The sequence below is a fragment of the Acomys russatus genome, chromosome 6, assembly GCF_903995435.1.
Source record: "Acomys russatus chromosome 6, mAcoRus1.1, whole genome shotgun sequence".
Taxonomy (NCBI): domain Eukaryota; kingdom Metazoa; phylum Chordata; class Mammalia; order Rodentia; family Muridae; genus Acomys; species Acomys russatus.
The window spans coordinates 85267235-85291376 of NC_067142.1; the positions used below are offsets into that span (position 1 = coordinate 85267235).

Consider the following 24142-nt stretch of genomic DNA (forward strand, 5'->3'; position numbering starts at 1 on the left):
ACTGATGAGGTCTGCTTTGAGGCGTACAGAGCTGCCGGCGGCAGAGGGGGCAGCCCGCCTTTACTTGGCAGCTGTACCGCTGAGGATGCTGTGCATGTTGTAAGCACTGTTCTGCTTCTCTAGAGCCTTCTTCAGCTTCAGCTCCTCCAGCTTCTTCCATAACTCCTCACGCTCCAACTCTCTCTTTTTCTCTCTGTAGAGAAACCAGCAGTTTTAATGGGGAGCTTGCTGGCAGCTTACTGGGCAATGAGCGTTTTGTCTCCTGTGGTTGCAGGTTTATGTGACACCCGTGGCACCGACTTTGCAAAGTCGCTAGAGTGGCTGTAGGTCAGCTACAGTAACACGTAGGAGGGACAGGCAGAAGTCCCACCTGTCAGTTTATGTTCCAACTCTGATCTTCAAAACTAAGTGAGGAATGTGGGCACGAACATGGGCTTTTATTTCTACATCTGTCTTTGAAGATGTGGTCCATCTACAGGTCCCCACCACACGCCTCTTTCTGCCATCTGAACTCTGTAACTCTGTGAGGTTTTTGTTTGTTTGACAGAGGGGTCTCCACTACATAGTCCCGGCCTTACAGTCAGATACCTGACTGGCGGCCGAAGCTGTTACCACGATGCTGATGACAGCCCTGGAGCCGTCGAGCTCTCAGGAGCCAGTGTGGACAGAGCGGTTTGTGTACATTACAGTGGACATGCTACCAGACACTGAAACCTTACAGCCCGGCATGAGATCAGTGGAAGACCACAGTCTAAGATGTTTATACAAACACCAGGATTACTTTACTGGGCAGTGGTGTTAATGCTCAGAGGCTCTCAAGTTATAGTGCCTAAGGCATTCACCATAGCAACACTAGGAGACAGAGTAACAGCCAAATATCAGGACGCATCACGTACCTCTGTCTTTCGGCTTTGTAGGAACTAGTAAGGTCATCAAAAAGTTTGCCGTTCATCTCCATCAGGGTTTTCAGCACGTTGTACACAAGTGCCACAATAGTCCTGAAAGAGAGACGCCCGTCCTGGGTTAGAGGCCAGCAACGCCGTCACCGGGCCGGTGTCAGCTGAGCACAGAATGATGACAGATGACGTAACTACAGTACAAAAACTGGCCACACGTGCCAGGTGGGAGCAGGTCTGTTCTGAAGTTCACTCCCTATGTTATGCTTAGGCTTAACGCTAAGAATATTCTGATTCTGTTCATTGGTGTTCTGTTGTATCATCTTAGGACATAGGTAGCAAGATAAATGTCACAGAAGTTACAATGCGTGAATCCACATTTCTCTATGGTCCTCAGCTCCCAGCACCAGGTGCTAGCTAGCTCGGCCACATGATGGTCCCACAGTGGCACTGGGCCCCATGTTGGTGAGGCCCTTTGCTGAGGAACATCCACAAACAACTTAGTAAGTGGAGATTAGTAACATCTAAAACTGTGACCGTTGACCTACAGTACAGGTTACAAATGGTTAAAAAAGAAACAAAAGTAATACACAAAGCACATGAGAATTGGGCATGCTGGCACATAGCTATAATCCCAGCACTGAAGCAGAGGCAAGAGACTGAGTTCAAGGCTAGCCCGAGCTATTTATAGGTTAAAGTTAAAAAAACAACAAAAGCTTACTGGTTCCAGTGTTCTTTGGAAATTTTATACAAACTGGCAAACATAATTGGCAGGATTTTATCAATATTCTCTTCAATCAAACTAAGAATATATTCATTGTTCCAGAAGTACAGTGCTCTTTCTGCAACCTACAAAAGACATCAGAAATGTCAGAATCCACAGGGGACAAGGACGGTACGGAATCAGAACGCCACAGAGGCAGGAGTTGGTACCTGGAAGTGAGAACTGGAAACACACTTGGATATCTGCTTAAAAAGTGGCTCCTCAATTTTTTTGAATTGTGTCGGTTCAATGACATCTAAGATTTCTTCAATTTCTCCTAAGAACATCACCTAGGTTTTAAAAACAAGTTCTTTAAAAAAAAAAAAAAAAAAGATTTACAGACGACACTAATTTAGAAGCTGTAAGGACAGGTGGAGCTGCACCTCAGGAAGTGGCTGAGGCTCCGCTGTGCGGACCCACCCCCTCCTCCCACTCTGGAGCAGGCCAGGATCATTTGTTTTTTATTAAAACCCACCTCTTTCTGACTGCATGTTTTTGGCCAAAATTTTAGCAGCCCTCTGATCACCTACAAAAAAAACAAAGTTTAGGATGAACAGTTGGGTGTGGCAGTGCATGCTTATAACCCTAGTACTTGGGCTGAGGCAGGATTCCAAGTTCTAGACCAGCCTGGGACACAGCCAGACCCTGTCTCACTACACTGTGTAGTTAATCTCAAGATATTTTAACTGATTCTGAAGTAAAGCACTCAGTACATAAAAATTCCTACTTGGCTTTAGACTTAGGCGTGGGACATACCAGACGCAGCTAGAGATACTGGACGCGGATGAGCAGGCAAGTCTCTGGTTTTCATGAGAGACCAGCATAAGTGAACACAGCCTGATGGTGTGAGGGAGGGAGGTTGACAAGAGAAGGGTTTTGTTTTCCAAAGACTGTATAATGTGTGTGTGTGAGGGGGTAACCTTGAATTTCTGATCCTTCTGTGTGTCTGCCTGGCTTAGGAAGTGCTGGGGACTGAATCGGAGCCCTGTGCACGTTCGGCCAGCAGTCCACCCGCTGAGCTCAAGCCTGTAAGGGGGCAGTCGGGGCAGTCTAGACAGGTAATTCTCACCATCTCAACTGAGAAGTACACATTTTAAAAGGCAGAGTTCCGGAATTCTTTCATGACTGACAAAATCAAGGTACAATGAAACTTTAAAAAGAGACCATATATTTCAACAGTTAAAGAGATCTTACTAGTCCCAGTACATTTACCAGGGTTAGCTTACTAAATTAGTAGCACACTAACACAAAACCTAGAAATGCCAGGATTGGCCAACTCAATAGGTTAAAAGGAAAAACAGAACTAAACCTTAAAAGCTCCGCCCCACCAGGGCTGCCAATAGGTGTGCATCGCATGGATTTGCTATGTTAATCAGAGTGCTTGTCTTTCTTGTGCATCCCTGAGTGAATTCTGACGTGACTTTAACGTGTGTTGTCAATACAGTAACTACTTTCCGAATGAGAGATGAATACCACGCCTGTACATTTCCAAGCACCCCTAGGGTTGCCTGAAATAGATGAGTTAAAGTGCTTAGATTTAAAGTGCTTAGAAAGCATTCTGGCAAAGCACTCCCTTTACTTAAGGTTACAGTGGTTTGTGTAGTTGGGTGAGCTCAAAATCGCAGCATTTAGGAGGCTGAGGCAGGAGGATCACAGTCCAGACTAAATACAGTTCTAAATCAGGGCTAAGGGTTCATTACGCCCCTCAGCCTTCTGTTCTCACCCGATCTCATCTCAATAACTAATTATTATCCCTCACTCTTCTAAGACTGTAACCCAGTTTGCCAAAGGCGAGGAAACATTTTCAATCTTTCTGCGTTTTATTTCTGAACGTAAACTCCAGGGAATGGTTCTCGGATGCCAGGTGTTCTTACTACAGGTGACAACCATCCTCCAGTGATGATGGCCGCGGCACATCAATCCCCCCATGCATGCTCCCTTCCCAGGCTCCCAGAAGCTGCTTCTACTGTGTGACAACTGACTACACAGGCTGAGGTGAACTGCCATGCTCAGACACTTACAGGCTCCGTCAGCGTTGTGTCTTTCTCCAGGAACTGCACAACGCAGTACGCCAGCTAAAGGGCAGAGGAGGTTTAAGAGGTGTCAGTCAAGGAGCATTTAGGGATAACGGGATCTTAACACACCCGTTTGGTGTAGTGCTCACCTACACTTGCAGAGCATACAGATGTCACCCTCTAACGTTCAAGTCACCACGACCCTTCTAACCGGACCTTAGCCGCGTTCTACATCTGCGTGAGGCCATTCAGTCTAGGCCCTGGACCTGAATACGTTTCTCTATCTAACTTGTAACTGCACTAATAGTACATGAAACAAACCCATAATAAAAAAAAATTGCCAAAACAGATTCCGTAATTATACATGAAACTAGCAACTTCACATCTCTCAAATTCTTGGCCTTTATATTTGTTACTGGAAACACTCATTTCATTTGCAATATTTCTGAAATTTACCTGAGCATGAAACAAAGCCAATCCTTTTGCAGTATGCATAGGAATAAGAACCTTCATTAGAAATTGCTTATGTTCTGCTTTCAGTGGCAATGCAAAGCCATTGATGATACTGGAGGGAAGAAAAGGCAGGGGAAGGGTTAAGTAGTCACTTTGTTTCCAAAAGTTACACTATCTACAGCTGGTGGGGAAAGGCATCTGGTCATGCTGGAGTTGTAAGGCAGGCTGCTGTGGAGCTCTGTCCCTCCAGGCAGTGTGTAATTTGACACCTGCAGACTGTCACCTTAGTTCTGCATTGCTGCCTTTAATTTTCCTCCCTAAAGCAACAGGAGAGTTTGTCTCAATGCTATTAGAATTCCCGACGTGTACAGTGCTAAGTGGGGAGTTTCTCCTACACTTTTGAATAATATGGAATTAAGATAATTCTATCATTGCCTCTGTGTAATGAACAGAAAGGTAATGTGCGCATAAAACCACTAACTGCTGGATTAGGAATGGCCTATCAATACTGGGTAAGACTGAACTTTTGATGAAATGACAATGGCCATCTCTTCCCAGCTAGGAGTTAGGAGGAGCTTCCCCGGGCAAGGCCCCCTACACTACAGTGGTTTATGTGCCAAGGCCCTGAAGTCGTCTTACGCTGTGTTCGGTAGCATTGTGCTCTGAACTCTAAAACGGGAGCTCACTTCTTCAGCTCCAGCTAGTTAGTACATAAAACATTCATTCTGTAACTTAACTCTTAACAAATAACAAACGCCTACCTTCCTAGTATCTCAAGGAGTTCAGCCACACCGTTGAAATGTTCTGTTTCATATATAAACCTGAAATTGAAATAAAAGACAGGCAAGAAGGTGAAGAAAGCAGACCGAAGGGCGCAGGAGAAGGTGAAGGAAGCAGGCCGAAGGGCGCAGGAGAAGGTGAAGGAAGCAGGCCAAAGGGCGCAGGAGAAGGTGAAGGAAGCAGGCCAAAGGGCGCAGGAGAAGCAGGCACTGACTGACTGGTTTTCTCTGGAACTGTTTAGCCCTGAGGAATTTTGTTCACATCAGTCTTTGTTTTGAGACAGGGTCTCACAAATACCAAACTCTCTTCAAGCTTACGCCGTAGGCAATCTTGACCTTTTTTGACCCTGCTGGCATTACAGGTGTGTGCTACCACAGCACCAAACGAGCTGTACCCCAGCTCAGATTCACAGCAATAACAACAGAAGATCTATTTCCCTGAGACTTATGCTAACATTTGCCCCGTGAGAATAACAGTGTCGTTTCACCTGGATTATGTTTTACTTAATATATAAGAAAGATGTATGGCTTAAAGAGACCCTTTCAAAGTAGGAAACCACTACCCACAAAAATCCAAGGGAAATGGTCCATTTTTTCAATTGTTCAGAATTTTTCTGGACTGTAAATGACAGAAAGCTATCTAGTTGTGTACCCCCATGCCTTCCTTGAAAGCACATGGCAGCATGAGGTGGGGCTGACCGGGGGCTGCAGTGGACGAGGAGGTGGAGCAGACAGCCGCCACTCATCGCCCATGCCAGCCTAGTTTCCTACCGTCAATTAATTACGAAAAGGAAAACAAACCTGGAAGCACAGTAATTAATGTGAAATCTGATGTGATGCAAATGTCTCACAAGTGTTTAAATCATAGTCCCATATGGATTTTAATTAGCTTTGTCAGAAAAAAGAGAAGAAAACATGTCTACAGGTATTAGCTTGAATAATGGTTGTTTTAAAAAAAAAAACAAACAAAAACAGAAAAACCAAAAAACAAAACTCAAAGTTTTTTAGTAAATTTTTCTTTCAGCTCAAATACAGCATTACATCACCTATCAAATACCACTGCTGACCTGACAAAGGAGGTCACAGGCATCTACAATGGCCAGGTCACCCAGGAACCATTCCTTCTGTAGCTCAGGAGGGCGGCCCCACGCCATCTGCTCGCGGTGCCCTGGGACCTCGGCTCTTGCTGGAGTTCTCGGGGGTTCTTAAATGGTCTCATTCCCTCTCTAAGTCTAGCTGGACTCAGGGTTAAGTTTATGAATATGAATAAAAAGTGAGTAAGGAAAATGAAAGAAGCTTGTTTAAAGAGGAGGCACGAGGGGGAAAGGGCCCTCAACAGTGAGCTCACCTGAGGAAAATGTTGTTGATTTGCTTTCGGATGAACGCTCTCAGTCCGAGGAACTTCCCATAAACCCGGTGCAGCACGGTCTTCAGGAAGTCCCGCTCGCGTGGATCCTCACTATCAAAAAGCTCCAGGAGCTTTAACAAAAATCTGACAAATTACTTTTAAAAAATAATCGAGCTAAAATCGCTCTTTTTTTCTAATTTTCTTTGTAGGAGTACCTATGAAATCTTTAGCATTTTTCCTAAATATTCTGCCTTTTTTTTTAGCAAAGTTTTATCTCTGCTAAATAAATGAAACTAAGAAGAGCATGAATATTTTTACAAAATTCATCTTTATACAGTCTTTGTATCATTGTAAAGACTATAAACACTTTAAAAAATAAGATGTTTTTAACCTTCTAGTGACTTTAACATTCCTTCCTAACATAATTTTTAGTGCTACAATGTTTAACGTTTTTTGATAGCAAGCTAAAAACTTGATTATTTATATTTGAGACAGGGACTCATTATGTGGCCCACACTGGCCTTGAACTTGCAATCCCCCTGCCTCTGCCTCCTGAGTACTGGTCTTTGGAGGCCAGCCTGATCTACACAGTGCCTTCTGAAGCCACATGGTGAGACTGTCTCAAACAAAAGCCCACGTGCAAATCTAGCCTAAACTGGATACTGGGTACATACAGGGAAGACGACGTGCTCTGGGCCTCACCAGATGCCCCTCTTTCTTCACTTTGTCTTTAATTATGTGGGATTTGAGGTACTAAGTCACATTCATGCCCCCCAAACAAGCTACTTCCTTGTGGTTTGTACTCATTCATTTTTGCTAGGTTAAGGTATCCTGTGAGGCTCTAGCCAAAAATACCCAGAAAGCACTTGTCCAAATTATCAATTAGAAATGGCTAGGCTTCTCATTTTAGCCTTAACTCGTTTACTTGAAAGGTGACTTTGTTCAAAGTAGATTTATCTCAAAGGGGCACTAAAGCTCAAGAGCGGTTGCTAGCTGAGGTTCAAATCTAGACGTATTTTGAAATACTGGAGTTAAATAAACCTAATTAGAAATACAGTTGTACCAGGAAACCTACTTTTTCTGGCTCTGTTGCCCTCAAACTGTTTTGTTTGTTTGTTTGATTTTTCCTTCAAACTGGTTTTAAGAGTAATTCAAGTCAAGGTCAGAGGGTCTAGTTCAGTGGTTCTCGACTCCTTTTGAGTTACATATTTACATTATGATTTATAACAGTAGCAAAATTACCAATATAAGTACAATAAAATAATTTTATGGCCAGGGGCCACTACAGCATGAGGAACATTATTAAAGGGTCACAGCACTAGGAAGGGTGACACTGCTCTAGTTCAGACCCAGACTGTGCCGTTTACTAGCTACGTGGCACTGGATGTGGGTGCTCTCTATGACACATCCAAATGACAGGTCCATGGCACAAAAAACAGTGAGTTTTCTTTGGAGATTCTCTGATTTGAACATAGATTTAAATTATGCAGATTTTCCCTCCCAAACTCTAACAAAAATCCTATTCTTCTGAGTTTTTTTTAACACTTTGAAAGGCTGAGAATTCTCATACAGCGGTTTTTAGAAACACCTCAGAGGCTCTCGGCTTTGGGCAGTGCACAGAACTGTTGGAATCAGCCTTGGCTTCCTAGATACTTTGGGTTCCCGTTGGACCAGGTTTCTCCCTGCTCCCCGAAGAAGAGCCCAGCAGCAAGGACCCCCTCATATGCCGTCACCTGAAACAGTTTAACCTGTGTGGCTTCAGGGGGCCTGAGCACATTCCACGGGTGACCCATACAAGAAAGTAAACGGGTTTCACCTGAAATAGCCCCAAGGACCCCATTTACACTGGACCAGTTTTATTCCTGTCTGTTGTACTGTTAACATCTGGTCTTGTGTAGTTTACAAAGAGCTCCTGAAGGGATAGGCAGGCAGTGTTCGCCATGTATGAGCCAGGAACAGCTCTACATAGGTGGAACCTTTATCACCCAGGACACGCAACAGTGGTCTGAAAGGTCTTCATAATGGAGTTTAATTGCACCCCCGGCATCAAGTTCCTAACAATGCTTACATACCGATAGTGGCTTTAAAAGAGAAAATGGATACAGAATTGTCCATTTTACAGTTCTGCTTAGGGCCAGACAATTTCAAATGACTAAAAAGAGACTGTTAAACTGTCTTTAACGGATCTGGACAATAAAAACAAAGTAATCGCACGTTAATTCTAGAAACCGAGGTAATACCAGTTTCTGAAAACCAAGAAGGCATTTCATGTGCTTAATTACCTCCTCTCCTTAAAGGCCCCTTTTTATTTTACCTGTGACTTAAAGAACTGGATGGGGTAGGGCCTGTGGTGCTACCAGGGAGGGGACGACAGGCAACTGTGTCCAGGTGCTAGAAGTCCAGGCAGGCATACACAGCTCCAAGTCACAATGGCTAAAACATGTCAGGTTCAAAGACTTACACATTTTAAACAGAAGGTTCACCCGTAGATTAAATGGTTACCCCAAACTTTGAGGAACTGCAGAAACTCAACTTCTGAAAGCTACTTGAGAGAGAGAGAGAGAGAGAGAGAGAGAGCACAAGAGAGAGAGAGAGAGAGAGAGAGAGAGAGAGAGAGAGAGAGAGAGAGAGAGAGAGAGAGCGTACTCGTGTGCAGTCAGAAGATAGCACCTGATTAACAGGTTTTTATGAGCTGCCCTGTGTGGATGCTGAGAACTGAATCCAGACTCTGGAAAAGCAGCAAATGCTTTTGACCCAAGTCATCCTGCCAACCCCTGGGACTTGCTTCTATTCTGTTTGTCAAGAATAATTACTAAGTACTTTTAAATGACTACTGTAACAACGACTATTAACAAGCAGGTGCTAAGACACAAACATCTGAGATCTAAGAGGCCCTTACCTGTTGTACAAACTTCTGATCAATGTATCGCTTTGCAATACTGGGCTGGAAATCAGGACTCTCCAAGAATCTCAAGAAGAATTCATACACCAACTGTGTAAGAGAGTAAATAAAAGCAAGGCGATGCTATAGTACCCTGAATTACAGTTCCTGTAAAAACACACCTTTTTTACCAGTCTGAGTTGGTAATTCTTTCTTTTCTTTTGTTTCTGGTTTTGTTATTGGTGGGTTTTTTGTTTGTTTGTTTGTTGTTGTTTTTTGAGACAGGGTTTCTCTGTGCTATTTTGGCTGACCTGAACTTGATTGTAGACCAGGCTGGCCTCAAACTCACAGTGCTAGGATTAAAGGCATGGGCCACCACGCCCAGCTTTTTTTTTTTTTTAAAGACAGGGTTTCTCTTTGTAACAGCCCTGGCTGTCCTAGACTCACTCTGTAGACCAGGCTAGCCTTGAACTCACAGTAATTCACCTGCCTCTGCCTCCAAAGTGCTGGGATTAAAGGTGTACACCACCACATCAAGTTGGTAATTGCTTCTAAAAATAAAGTTTTAATGACCCTTATAGTTTAACTCCTGGTTGGCTTTTTATCAACTTGACACAAGTTGATATCTGTGAAGAGAAAGTCAACTGATAAAATGCTTAATGACCAATGTGTGCCGTCTCTGGGCTGGAGGCCCTGGGGTATGTAAGAAAGCAAACCGAACAAGCCAGAAAGTAGTGTTTCCCTATGGCGTTGGCTTCAGTTCCTGTCTCCAGTCCGCAAGCCCTGACACAGCCTGGGTAGGCTGTGATGTGACCCCCTGACACAGCCTGGGTAGGCTGTGATGTGACCTCTCCTCTCAGACTGTTCTTGGTCATGGTGTTCATCCCAACAGCAGAGGTCCTAACCGCGCAGTCTCCTGAGCCACAGTCTGCATCACTCACTGAACCATCTAGAACCAATCAGAACGCCTATGTTCCTTCTTCCTAGAGCACTGCCAGCCCACCTCAACTTCACCCAGGCTCCCTTAAGCACAGACTCAGAATGAGAGGTGGCAGTGTGGCTAGAACAACTTTGACCAGGGTGGGGTCTGGCAAGGTGGCTCAGCAGGCAACAGGGCTTGCCGCCAACTGCTGACCCATGCATTGGAAGGTGAAAACAAAACCGAACTCCCACAGGCTGTCCCTCTGACCTCCACATGTGCACACACGCACACACTCACAAATAAATGTAAGGAAAGAGCATGGAAAGTGAAATTAGAGCAGTACACCTGGAGAGTAAGGAACCAAACTACACAAGCACGGGCTTGTGGAAGGAACGATTGTGTACCAGAGCAGGTGTGAGCGTGGGTCTTGTATCAAGAAGCTGGACAGCTCACAGCTAACAACGGCCTCGAACCCCAGCTTCAGGGACCCGATGCCCTCTTCTGGCCTCTGTGGGCACCTGTACTACTCTCACACACACACCCCCACGACCCATCCTTAAAAAAAAAAAATGCTAAACAGGTGTGGCGGTCCACTTGTAGTCCCAGCACTTGGGAGGCAGAGGCAGATGGATCTCTGTGAGTTCAAAGCTTGGTGAACTCACAGAGTGAGCTCCAGGCCAACCAAGGCTACCAAGTGAGACCCTGTCTCCCAAAAAAGTTTAACTCCACCTTTACCCATGTAGGTGCAGGGAGCAATGTTTATTTGATCGAGGGATACCTAAGTTTTACTGTCAATTATGCATTAAGCACACAATAAGAATTTTGCATTGGGGCACAAACACACCGAAACACGGGCCTGGGATGCTCCAGAGAGTTAAACTGCGCAGCTCTGCTGATGGCATGACTCATTTGGCGCCTGCTCTCAGGCAGGGCACTGGGTGGGCTATGTGTATGGGGAGCAGGGATAAGCATCACGCAGCTCCAAACGCTCATCCGACCATCCAGGGAAGTGAGGTGGACAGACGCGAAGCTGCAGATGGAGTGCAGGAGACATCTGATGGACAGCTCTACAGTGAAGGATCAAGTCAAGGAAGGTTGAGAGGGACAGGGAACTTGAGCCTTGCATTCCTCTTAGGAAGATCGCTTTTGTAGAAGGGCCACTGTGTGTCTTGCGATGGAGACGATGCAGGGTTAAGGGTGGGTGTGTGGAATCACAGCCTTGGCTCTCCCTGCAGCTCCCAGTACTACCCACTCTCTTAAGCATTCTATCAAATAACTTCGCAGAGAAACAGCGTATCCCTCAGACTTACCTGACATCAAGCCCAGGCCTCAGATTCCCAAACCAATATATGGTTGGGCACTGTACTGTTCATAAACTGTATATGGCTTATTTTTTAGTTGTATTATTATTTTATGTCTGTCTGTGCACCGAGGAGGCCAGGAGAGAGAGAGAGAGCGCATCATGTCTCCCTGGAACCGGAGCTGGGACTCACACTCGGGTCCTCTGAAGAGCAGCTGCTGTCAACTCTTAGGTACTGAGCCGTCTCTCCAGATGCCTAATTTCTTAAATTGATTTTTATCCACATAATTTCCCCGACAACAATGCGCACAAAGTGACTAGTCCAGGTTAGCAAATCCCTGCTGCCAGGAGCTAATTCAGCAGCGCTGAGGAGATGACAAAGGTTATTTGTACCCACTGAATGAGTGTGACAAGCAGAGGAAGAAAACACGGGCTACAGACCTGACAATCTTCAAAATGTCACAGTAAGATCGTGCTTCTATGAAATGAAGCTTGCTCCCAGAGCCACTCTGTCACCTCTTCTCCTACATTATTTCTTCCTAGACCTATCACACCTGACCAAGGATGCTTATTTGATCACTATTCTGGGTGTACACGATAAAGCATATAGTTATTAGGGTGTCGGGGTTGCTTAGTGGTCCTTCACTCCTGATGCTGGAAACACACACACAGAAGCATGATGAGTATTTACCAACTGTATGAAGTCACGGTTGACGAGAGTGCTCCCAAGCAGTTACTGAAGTTTGTCACTATGTCAAACTTCACAGCCTAAAGACTAGAGGTACATAAAAGCAAAGGACTTGAGGGTAATCTTCTGTGCTACTCAGTCTTTTGGAGAAAATGTCACACAGAGCCCAGGCTGGCCTTGAATGCAAAACATAACTTATAATGACCATGAACTGTGGATGGCTCCACCCTTGTCTCCTGAGTGCTGGGGGATAGGGATCCACCCCTACAGCCAATTGATTTGGGGCTCCATGCACACTAGGCACGCTTATGCACTCTACCAAGTGGGCTACCGTCCAGCTCCACTATGTTACTCAGTTCTGAACATGCCTTTCCTAAGGTAGCCCAATAAAATTTAAAAGTTCTGTTCTTCATCACTAAAAAGGTACAAGTCCACCAGAAAACAGTACAAACACTAAAGAATCTGAAAGTAAGACCTATATTAAGAAGCTAAGGAGGACCAGAGAGATGGCTCAGTGGTTTTGGCTCTTCTTCCAAAGGTCCTGAGTTCAGTTCCCAGCAACCACATGGTGGCTCACAACACTACATGTTTAGAACATTGCCTGTGCACAGTGAGCAGCAATAGAAACCCAATTTTCTTCTCTTTTCAAAAAAGATTTATTTATTATGTATACAGTATTCTGTCTGCATGTATGACTACACACCAGAAGAGGGCACCAGATCTCATTACAGATGGTTGTCAGCTAGGTTTTAAAATGTAACAGTCAAGCCTGGGGGTGGTAGCATATGCCTTTAATCCCAGCACTCTGGAGGATGAGGCAGGTGTATCGCCGTGAGTTCTAGAACAGCCAGGGCTACACAGAGAAATCCTATCTTGAAAAAAAAAAAGTAATTGTTTTTCTGTGGGATAAGCTGAGGTGTACCTGTGGGAAACTGAAGTGAAGCTGCCTGTTAGAAAGTTAATTTGGGACTGAGAGATGGCTCAGGGGTTAAAGGCACTATCTGCTCTTCCAGATGGTCCTGAGTTCAATTCCCAGCAACCACATGGTGGCTCACAACCATCTGTAATTAGATCTGGTGCCCTCTTCTGGCCTGATGGCACACATGCAAGCATAATACTGTATAAACAATTTAAAAAATATATATAAAAATGTAAAATTTTAATTACATTTATTTATGTGTGCATACATGCTGAGCACGCTACAGCACACTCAACATATTTTTTTTTTTACAATGTGTGGAGCTCAGAAGAGCACCTGGAGTCATTTTTTTCTTCTTCCACCATGTGGATCTGTACTCAGGAGCCCATTTTAGAATTACATTTGTGTGTGTGTGTGTGTGTATGTGTGTTGCGTTGTGTACTCAGAGGACAACTTGTGGGTAGGTTCTCTCTCTTCACCACAAGGGTTACGGGACTGAACATAGGTCACTGGGCTTTACAGCATGTGCTTTTATCTTGCTGAGCAATCACACCAGCCTCGAAATCCTATCTTGATAGCAACTGCCATCTCCTAAAACACTAGGAATCATTTTCTGTCAGGGAATGTAAAAGGAGCCTCAAGTTATACAAGTGAAAAATGGAAAACACATTGTTTACTTGGCTGAGTTTCTTATGTTAATTTCTATGAGTATATAAAAATATCCTGATGGAAAATCTTTCCTTTTGAAATTTCGAAAACTGAAGGTCTTTTCCAAAGACTACCCAACTACACATAATAAAAAAGGAGCGACATCTTGCATGGGCAACAAAAGCATGAGAATCCCATGCTTTAAAAACTCCCCCATTATTAAACATAAAACCACTAATGGTATACCAACTCTAGCAGAAAATTTCAGACGAATTTGTGCTCAAATCTATTAAAAAATAACTCAAGGGTCTGGCGTGGTGGTGCGTACCTTTCATCCTGGCACGCAGGAGGCATGAAGCAGGCAGATTTCTATGAGTTGAAGGCCAGACCAGTCAACATAGGCAGCTTTAGAGAGAACCTACCTTAGAACACAACAACACAACAGTGAATCCAGCACCTCCAACTAAATGCTGTTTGTAAAAGACACACTTTAGATTCAAAGAAACAAAGAGTAAACAGTAGCCAAAAGTGGAATGGCTGGATTAATAAGAGACAACCTAACTTCAAAAGGACAGAGGACATTGTATAATGGTAGGTCCACCCACAAGGGAGACATAAACACACGCACCTATCAACCAGGTGCAAAACACATGAAGTAAAAACTCAGAAAGTTCAGCATCTGGAGATCATCACCTGTCTTTCGATGAACAGACTAGACCAGCAAGTAATGGAAGACTTGACATTATAAATCAGCTAGGTCCGGCAGACTGCATGGCCCAGGCCACCCCGCCATACATGGACCCTTGACAAGCGCAAGCACAAGTGTAACCTTCTCCAGGCATACTGCACACCACCACAACCTCTACAAAAACTACAGTCGGGCTGGAGAGATGGCTCAGAGGTTAAGAGCACTCACTGGCTGCTCTTCCAGAGGTCCTGAGTTCAATTCCCAGCAACCACATGGTAGCTCACAACCGTTTATACTGGACTCTGATGCCCTCTTCTGGCCTGATGGCAGAATGCTGTATAAATAAATAAATAAATCTTAAAAAAAACAACAAAACTACAGTCATAGAATGCAGAGTTTCTAAACAATGACAATCACATGGGAGACTAGAAAATATTTTTAGATAAATAAAGAAACACAAACATCTTATGTAAAATAAATGTTCAAACAAAACTTACATACGAATGTGTTAACAGCACAAGCTGTAACAGCCAAAAAGGTAAAAATCCACAACTTTAACATTGAATAACTGATAAATGGATTTTTAAAAAGTATACATCCACAACTATAATATTATTTAGCCATAAAGAGTAATGACATGGATGAATCTTGAAAATACTATACAAAGTAAAGGACCTGACATGAACAGCCACAAATTATGATTCCATGTATATGAAATATCCAACTAGGTGAGTAAATCTACAGATAGAAAACAAATTTGTTTTTAACATTTGTTTTGAGCTATGCAATGGGAGACAGAACTGACAAGATTGTATCCACCTGTGATGAAGGTTCTGGAGCCCGCAGTGACGGCCCTTACACAGTTCTCTGATGAATCTAATGCCACCAAGTAGTATTTTATCTTAATGTGGGCGTTTGGTTTCTGGTTTTTTTTTTTTTTTTTTTTTTTTTTTTTGAGACAGGCTTTCTCTGTGTAGCCTTGGACTTGCTTTGTAGGCCAGGCTGTTCTGGAACTCACAGAGCTCTGCCTGCCTTTGCCTCCCCAAGTGCTAAGATTACAGGCATGCACCATTGAGCCTGGCAATGTAGGCTTTATTTTATCATAATCAAAACATTACTCATAGCTGGGCATGGTGGCACGCCTTTAATCTCAGCATTCAGCAGGTGGATTGCTGTGAGTTCAAAGCTTGCCTGGCCCATACAGTGAGTTCCACTCCAGCCAGAGCTACACAGACTGTCTCAAAACAACAAAACACTACTTTTAGAAAACAAAATAATGCTAAGAAAGTATATTCAAAACAAACAAAAAAAATTGCATGTATTTATTTTGTGTGTTTGTGAGTGTGTGTGGGGGAGAGGGTGCATGTGTCACACCTTGTGTCTGAAGGTCAGATGACAACTTTCAGGAATCAGTTCTCTCCTTCCACCGTTTGGTCCTAGGACTGAGCTAGGGTCATCAGGCTTGGCAGCATGTGCCCTTACCCACTGCAACACCTCAGCAGCCATTTTTTTTTGGGTGACAGGTCTTGAAACTCATGACCTTCCTGCCTCAGCCTCCCGAGGGCTGAGGCTACAGCCATGTGACAACATGTGCAGATGAAAACCCTGAGTGTCAGCAGATACTGACGCGAGGACGCATACTACTCACACAGCGCATACCTGTATGTGAGGCCAAGAGGCCTCAAGTGTGGGCTCATCCTCCTCTGGGTCAAAATCTGGATTATCACTTGGAGGAAGGGTGCGGAAGATGTTAGCACTGATCTGAAAAGAGAGTGAGCTTGGAGTCATGTTCTCTGTTGTGTAACTGAATCCAACAGTGAAAACTAAAACATTCTGACACCATATTTTACAGGAAAAAACAAAACCCAAAATGATACAGGTATATACATTTAGCTCAGGTCTATGAATCTCCTCAAGATATGAAGGGCAGGTGTCTCTCTCTCTCTCTCTCAACCAACTTCCTTAGATCCCTGAGCGCCTGATGATTGCAGATAACCTCCAAATACTGACATTACTAGCTGTTCTTTCAAGTTCTGCCTCAAATAAAGGGTGAGGGAAGGGAAGAGGCAGGCAGTCATGGGTGCGAGGCCAAGGGACCAGCTTCGCCTGCTTTGAGTCTGATCGTCCTACAATGCTCCCGAATGCTACCCCCGCCATGTTCTACACCTACAACAGGAACACGCTTCCGTCTTATAGTTGTACAACTTCAGGAGATGGTTCAACTCTAGGTTTTAATACTTTGGGATCTGAGACTTTGAAGGCACAAATCACTCTGAAACAAGGAAGTGCTTGGAGATTCATTTTAGAGTAGTGAAATATGGTGTTTAGCATTTCCTCCTTTGTGTCATCTGTGTCAGCCAGGACCTATGTATACACGCCCTTTTCTCTCCAGCAAAGGCTACACCGTGGTCCCAACCCACAAGTCTTTTTGTTTTTTAGAACTCGCTATGTATGCCAGACTGGTTTCACTCACAGAGATATGGCTGCCTTTGAGGACAGCCTGGGCTACAAAGCGAGTCTAGGACAGCCAAAGCTACACAGAGAGACCCTGTCTTAAAGAGAGAAGGGGGTGGTGTGTGTGCACCACCATGCCCAGCTCAGCTCTCAAAACCAAGTTTAAAGGTAAAGCCAGTAACTGATGGGCACCAGCTTCACAAACAGCAGGATGTCTCCTACTTGCCACTAGTAACATGAAAAATTAACCTTACAGCCACCAATAAAATACCCTGTAGCAAATGTCCAGAAAGCATGTCAAAGACTAAGCTGACCAGATGTCCCAAGAGATAGCACCAGAAATAAACAAAATGGGGGAAACATCTTTTCACTTGTATAAAGAGATTAAATGCCAGAATAATATAGAGAGAATTACAGAGTAACCAATATATCAATATTATAAAACAGTATCTTCCACTGGAATTTCAAAATTCCTCAATAAAAACCACTGGAAATCAGTTAGCAGATGACAATAACCTTTACTCTTAAGATTTTAATAATAAAATAAAAACAGGAAGTTCATCAGCATTTACTATTACATTCCCTCTTACTATCTGTGTGGGTTTAGGAAGCTAATTTTATTCTAATAGTCTCTCTATAACCAATCTTTAAAAACAAACAACAACAACAACAAAACCCCACTAAGGCGTTAATTTCTGTTCTTAGAAATACAACACAAATTCCTAAGTTCCTCTGACAGGCCTTCAAATGTGATACAAAGAAAACTCAACTAATTTATTAGGGCCAAATCTGTCTTTCCTAATACCCACTTTACTCTTGCATGTATCAGGCTGTTTGTTCCTCTGTCCTGGTGTAGCTTATGGTCTGGGTGAAGAGGACGTTAGACCACTAACAGCATCGTCCTAATGAAGGAGGAGGTTAGACCACTCGTGGTCTTATCCTAAACAACCTCCCTGCAGCAGAGATGCCAATGATTTATTTTTTTCACATGAATTATCCTGTAACTTATCTACACCGGCTGAGTGCTCCTCGCCTGAAATGCTTGGAGCAGGACCTAAAACGAGGCACCTAGGCATCTAAGCATGAAGCTCGTTTGTGTCATGAGAGCCTTACACATACAATGTAAAGGCAATTATAGTTGATGTTTTTAGTGCTCTAAATTTTTTCATTTCTGGCTTCTGATAAGGAGGCGTGATGGGAAGTACTACTTAACTCCGTATAGACTGTGAGTTATGCTGTTGTAACCTACACACATATAAGACACAACATAAAAATGTCCTGAGCAGGATTTCTCCCTTAACCGGTGCCTACATGTGTTTCTTTCCCTTCATTTCTCTGCCCTTTACAATTCCCAGTGACTACTCGTTGACATTACCTATTATCTGCATAAACTTGAGTTTACATAGTTGTTTTTTTTTTTTTTAAAGATTTTAGTCTTAGTTACATGCATGTGTTTGTGTGCAGACATGGTGCCCCTAAGTGCAGGTGCCACAGGCCAGAGGCACCCTCCTGCAGCTGGAGCTCTGTACAGGCAGTGAGCTACAGATATGGGTGTTGGGAACCGAGTTCCAATACAAGGACAGCATGCTTGCGCCTGCATCTTTCTCCTAAGTTTAAGATCTGCACTATCCGATATGGTATCCGAGAGCCCCAATAACTGCTAATTTCTCAGACTCCTATAATCAATGGCCACATCAATAAGATAAAAGTGAGCTTCTCTCCCCCTTCCTTTTGAGACAGAATCTCACAAGGCCACCCTGGCTGGCCTGGCCGACCTAACGCCGCCCGCCTGGCCCCAGTGGGATGTTTCCAAGAACGCTCTTGGTGCAGTCACTGTGCATACACCTCAGATCTTTGAACTTACATAAATCTGAGGAATAGAAATCTGGAGGCTTACCATTTTTACTATATCAGAATACGCTGATTCAACAATTACACCACGATTAGTTGAAACATACTCAACCAGTTCATTCAGTGTTGCTCTTTTAATCTCTTTGCTCTTCAAGTCTGACACAGAGTCCATGAAATCAAACAGCACGCAGCACTGCTGCAGCTTCTGGCAGAAAAGCTCTTGCTGCTCATTTGAAGTGGCATCTGTGAACAGAAAGAGACAGACTCTGAACAAACTAGCTTCAACAGTACTTTTGGGTTTGGTTTTTGTTTTTCCGAGACAGGGTCTCTCTGTGTAGCCCTGGCTGTCCTGGACTCACTGTGTAGACCAGGCTGGCCTCGAACTCAGAGACACCCGCCTGCCTCTGCCTCCCGAGTGCTGGGATTAAAGGCGTGCACTACTTTTGGTTTTTTAAAATATAATTTTGTAGAGGTTATATGCATGTGTACAGTCTTCTAGGTGACTGGGTGGTAAACCTATACCTATAATCCTATACTGGGCTGTTCCTGCTGCCCATAACTAGTCACTGAATGTTACTGATTCTAACACACCTTTCTTGTGGCCACAATTATTTTAGATGCTTATCTAGAGTCCAACCACAACAGGCTAATCACTCATTTCTGACTTATTATCTAAGCTACTTAAAAGGTTAAAACTTTCCTAAAAGAATCATACTATCACTGTCTGTAAGATCCTCGCGGCCTTAGCAAATGAAGCCTCTCTGCCTTGTGTGGAAGGGCAGCTGCCTGCCCAGCCCCTCCCAGCGCCCTTGGGGCTCCTTAAAGCACACTTGCTTCCTAAGCCCAGAATCCCTGCTCCCCACTTTACTGTCTTGGAGACTCTACTCACTGGTTCCAGGTTGGCCTAAGTCCTTAGTTGGGAGTCTTCCTAGTAGGACCGAAACTAAACTGGTTGGTTAATCCACCTTTACCCTACATTGTTTTAGGTGTATTTCTCTGCTGCAGTATTTTTTGTATCATACTGTAATTATTTCTTGTATTTTAATATTCCTAATCCTTGAGGTTCCCCAAAGCAGGAATCAAGTGTTCTCTCATTAAGCCTATTTCTTCCTCTCTTCTCTCTAATGCATAGAGCCTGGCACATAAAAGACACTTAATAAATATTTACCTTTTGCTTGTTACAAAAACAAGGTACATTACACTGATCCTAATGAATGTATTACATCTTTTTGTTCTTAGCATTAAAAAATTCCAACATTTAAACTCTGGACTTTCACATCTACCAACAGGGACCTCCTGTAGCTTACTTATCTCAGTCTCCTGAACTACTCAGGTTAAATTCCTAAGATCACATAGCTAAAACCTGGTACTTAGGCTCATAATACGTAAAATTATTTCTCCATTCCAAAACCAGAACCTGAACCTATTTTATATAAATATACAGAAAAGATCTTAAAAGAGATTTAAATCTCACGACAGGTATCTGCATGTGAGCGAGTGTGCACATGTGTGAGTGTACGCGTAGGGCCAAGGCTGACATCAGACATCTTTCTCAATTTCTACCTTGTTGTTGTTTTGGCTTTTTGAGACAGGGTTTCTCTGTGTAGCCCTGGCTGACCTGCACTCGCTTTGTAGACCAGGCTGGCCTCAAACTCACAGAGACCCGCCTGCCTCTGCCTCCCAAGTGCTGGGACTAAAGGCGTGCGCCACCACCACCTGGCTTCTACCTTGTTTTTAAAGTCAGGAGTTGAGCCTGGAACTTGCCAATTTGTCCAGCTGTCTGGCCAGCAAGCTCCAGGACACCCCCGCACCCCTGTCTCTGCCTCCTCCACGTTGGGACTGCAGGTGCCTGACTTCTTTTGTGGGTACTGGAGATTCAACTCAGTCCTGATGACTACAGGGCCCATCCTGAGCCATCTCCCCAGGCCCCATGCTTCTTCACTACGGCAGAGTGTGGATGTAAGAAAGACTGACAGCATTTACAAGCCTTCTAGAGTGAATGATGAAAATTACAAACTAAACTTTGTATTTGCTGTAACAGCCACTTGTGGCCGCGCCCCTGAAAGCTCCTGAGACAGTTCTACACCCACGGAAATTCATCACTTGCTCTATCACTGAGCCACATGGGCCTCTGTGACATGAAGCTGAGGGACAGTAAGTAATATTTTTACTTCTATTTTGATAGTCAGTTTTTTTTTTTTTTTAAACTCAGTCACCTTTTATGGAGCTACTCTGAAGTGGGCGTATTTTAACATACCTTCTTTTTTTAATGGATCATTAAATTTTCAGCCCTTTATGGTAAGTGTCTGTGCTCTGGAATGAGGCATTATTACCCTGTGGTGAGAATGAAACAGATCCGACAACACACACACAGCCAGCAGTCAGGCCAAGCACCCTTGCTCGTCCCAAAACCCCAGCAGGTGTTCAGCAGGAGAAGCTGCTCCAGCTCTGCTAATTTGATGACATCTGAACAGCCTTTTAGAAAATCTTTTGGAGTTTCTTGTTAAATGGTTAATTTCAATTAATAAATGACATTTCCTAACACTGGCACCAAATTCCTTTGTTTAAACATTAGAAGATAAGATACCTTTGCTTTTGTAAACTCTCTAAGCATGTTAAGCTTTTCCGAATTACGCACACCACACAGCTGTCCCACTCTAAGAACCTTTCTCAACTCACACAAAGCCCTCACAGTTCTCTCCATGGCTCATTTCTTTTCAAAAATACTTACATCCTCCAAATATTGCTAGCTTTATTTTATCTTCTCTCAAGCAGACAGCGTGTCTGTATTACACTTTAATCTTCTGTGCGTATGTGACCCTGGAGACTGAGCACAAGGAGTCACACATGCCAGACAAGGGCTCTTCCACTGAGCTACGTCCCAGGCCTCGCAGGGCATCTTTACGTTTATATAAACCCCGTAATGATGATTTGAGGATGACAGGTGCCACCTTTAGAAGCTGACAGTTCTAACTGTCTTAAAATAGCATTGAGCATTTTTCTCCCTGAAGCTGAAACGAACACAAACTCATGCTTTACGCTCCTCCACATGTGATCACTACCCTCGAGCAAGCCCTGTTCTCTCCTTCCTCACACTTCCACACGTGAGACCAGTCCTCCTCCTCCTCCTCCTCCTCTTCTTCAAAAGCCATGTCTCCCACTCAAAACCTTAGCTAGTAGTGGCTCACTCCTTTAATCCCTAGAGTCAGAGGCAGGACAATGTCTAACAGAGGCCAGCCTCTGTTTAATCTATTATAATGCTATTTATCTATTTCAAATGGTGCTATGGTTTGAAAATGCAATGCTCTCCACAAGGCCCAGCTGGTTGGTGGCACTTTCGTGGACGATGGACACTTCTGAAGGTGGGCCTAGCTGGAAGAACTAGGGCCAGGGGCCACGCCTCTGAAAATTGTAACAGCTTCCTGTCCACCCCACCACCATACCTTTCTGTTCCACCCAAGCTTATAAAAAAATAATATCCTTCCTTTATTTGTATCAGGTGTTTTTGTCAGAGCAATGAAAAACACTCAGCACACTGATGAATATTAATCACTTCAAAACACATCACTGAACCCTGCACATATAAGCGAAGAGTATTTAAAACAACAGGCTCTATGGTTTGAGTCTGAACTGTCCCCACTGGCTCATGTGGTCCATAGCTGCTGGAGCTGTGGAACCTTTGGAGCATGGGAAGATGGCAGAGGTAGGTGACTGGGCTTGTGGCAGGTATACTGCTTCTGCAGGCACAGGGTCCCACTGCCGTGCCTGCCTGCCTGGCTGTGGCAGACCAATTCCCTGAAGCCATGGGCCACAACATTTTCTCCCTTAAACTGTTCTGCCGCGTATCTTTGACACAGTGATGAGCACAGTTTACTGACACCCTAGTGAACTCCACTTAATGATAAAATGAAACCAATCCCACATAAGCCCGCAGCAGTATTCAGATCTCCATCAAGTATCCACCAAGGAGCGATTCAGAACTAATGCACGTATACAACACAGTCAATAATTTCAACGCCGTAAGGTTTTCATGTAACCCAGGGAAGAATATTATATAATGGCCTGTGATATCAAACTGTACTCGTCTTCATTAACACCCTCAGAGCTTAGGCTATTGTAAAGGAGCCTTCTAGAAACTATCACTAAGTCACCAATAAGAAAGGACTGTATGGGGCTGGAGAGATGGCTCAGAGGTTAGTGACACTGGCTGCACTTCCAGAGGTCCTGAGTTCAATTCCCAGCAACCACACGGTGGCTCGCAGCCATCTGTAATGAGATCAGGTGCGCTCTTCCGATGTGCAGGAGTACATGCAGACAGAACACTGTACACTTAATAAAAATGAATAAATTTTAAAAAGAAAGGAAGGAAGGAAGGAAGGAAGAGAAATGCCGTCCTAGAGTAGTGTATGGACTGTTACCAACTGGATAGTAATGCCATTCTGCTGCGTCAGAGCTACAGCCCAGCACTGTGTCACTGCATCACTGCACTGTACTTGGACCCTCAGCTGTAAAGCAGGATGTACTTTATTTCACACCAGTCTATAGTTTAAAAGTTTGAAAGGCACCATTCCACCATACTGTAAAAAGCTACAATGTCAGGGGCTGGGGTCTGGCAGAAGACCCACTACCAAGTGTGAGGTGCTGGACTTCACCTCTAGTTACACCAAACTAAAAATACCATCAAGCCTAAGATGATGCAGTAAACCAGTAATGAAGCTGAGATTCAAACCACCTAGAACGCAGAGAGAATGACACTATTGACGGAGTACCCAGTGTTCCTTTAAAACAGTGGTTCTCAACCTGTGCCTCAACCCCTCTGGAGATAAAATGACCCTTACACAGGGGCTGCCTAAGACTATAGGAAAACACATCATAGTGGTGAAATCTCAGTTATGACGTAGCAATGGGGATAATTTTATGGTTGGAGTCACCACAACATGAGGAGCTGTATCAAAGCGTCGCCACTAGGTAGGTTGAGGACCACTGGATACAAACAAGGAACCAAGACTTGCCTAGCTGGCGCCCTCTTCTACTTTCATGTCACATGTATCCAGCATGTGTCCCATTACCTCATTTTACCCCACCTTTCGGAACTCTGCCCTTCCATGGTCTCTCATGGCTTTCTCTCTCTCCCCCCCACCCCCAGCCCCTCTTAACTCTGGGCTCTGCATAAGAGTAAAACAAGTGGTCACTGGCTTTCTGATACTGGCTTGTTTCTCTCAATGATTTGCAGTCCCTTTCACTCTTCTGCCCATGCCGCGGCTTCCCTTGTTCTTTATAGCTATGTGATGGCTGATCTTCACTGCCAATCCTAACTGAGCCAATTAAAACTCAAGTAGCCGAACACACCTATGAAGGACTGTCCATGATTGGATCACCTGAGCTCGAAAGAATACCCAAAATCTGTGCCACAGCTTCTGGTGGCAAACTACAAAAAGGTGTACGGAAGAAGGAAGTGTTTGCTTTTCGTGTGCTTGCCCTCGCTCTAGCTGGCAAGTTCATTTACCCTGCTGCTGCTGCTGCTGCTGCTGCTGCTG

The 24142-nt window shown here is 44.1% G+C and overlaps 1 protein-coding gene across 1 annotated transcript in view; it reads right to left on the reverse strand.

Moving 5' to 3' along the window:
- Nucleotides 1–24142, reverse strand: part of Ppp2r5a (protein phosphatase 2 regulatory subunit B'alpha) — a 42691-nt gene continuing 18549 nt past the window's right edge. The window contains exons 2-13 of the mRNA XM_051148145.1: nt 18652–18848; nt 15960–16061; nt 9154–9246; nt 6255–6385; nt 4889–4948; nt 4131–4239; nt 3681–3734; nt 2135–2185; nt 1830–1949; nt 1618–1745; nt 897–998; nt 1–193 (exon numbers count right to left, since the gene is read on the reverse strand). Of these exons, the coding sequence (XP_051004102.1) occupies nt 61–193; nt 897–998; nt 1618–1745; nt 1830–1949; nt 2135–2185; nt 3681–3734; nt 4131–4239; nt 4889–4948; nt 6255–6385; nt 9154–9246; nt 15960–16061; nt 18652–18848 (1280 nt within the window). The 3' untranslated portion in view covers nt 1–60. The remainder of the gene's footprint in view (nt 194–896; nt 999–1617; nt 1746–1829; nt 1950–2134; nt 2186–3680; nt 3735–4130; nt 4240–4888; nt 4949–6254; nt 6386–9153; nt 9247–15959; nt 16062–18651; nt 18849–24142) is intronic.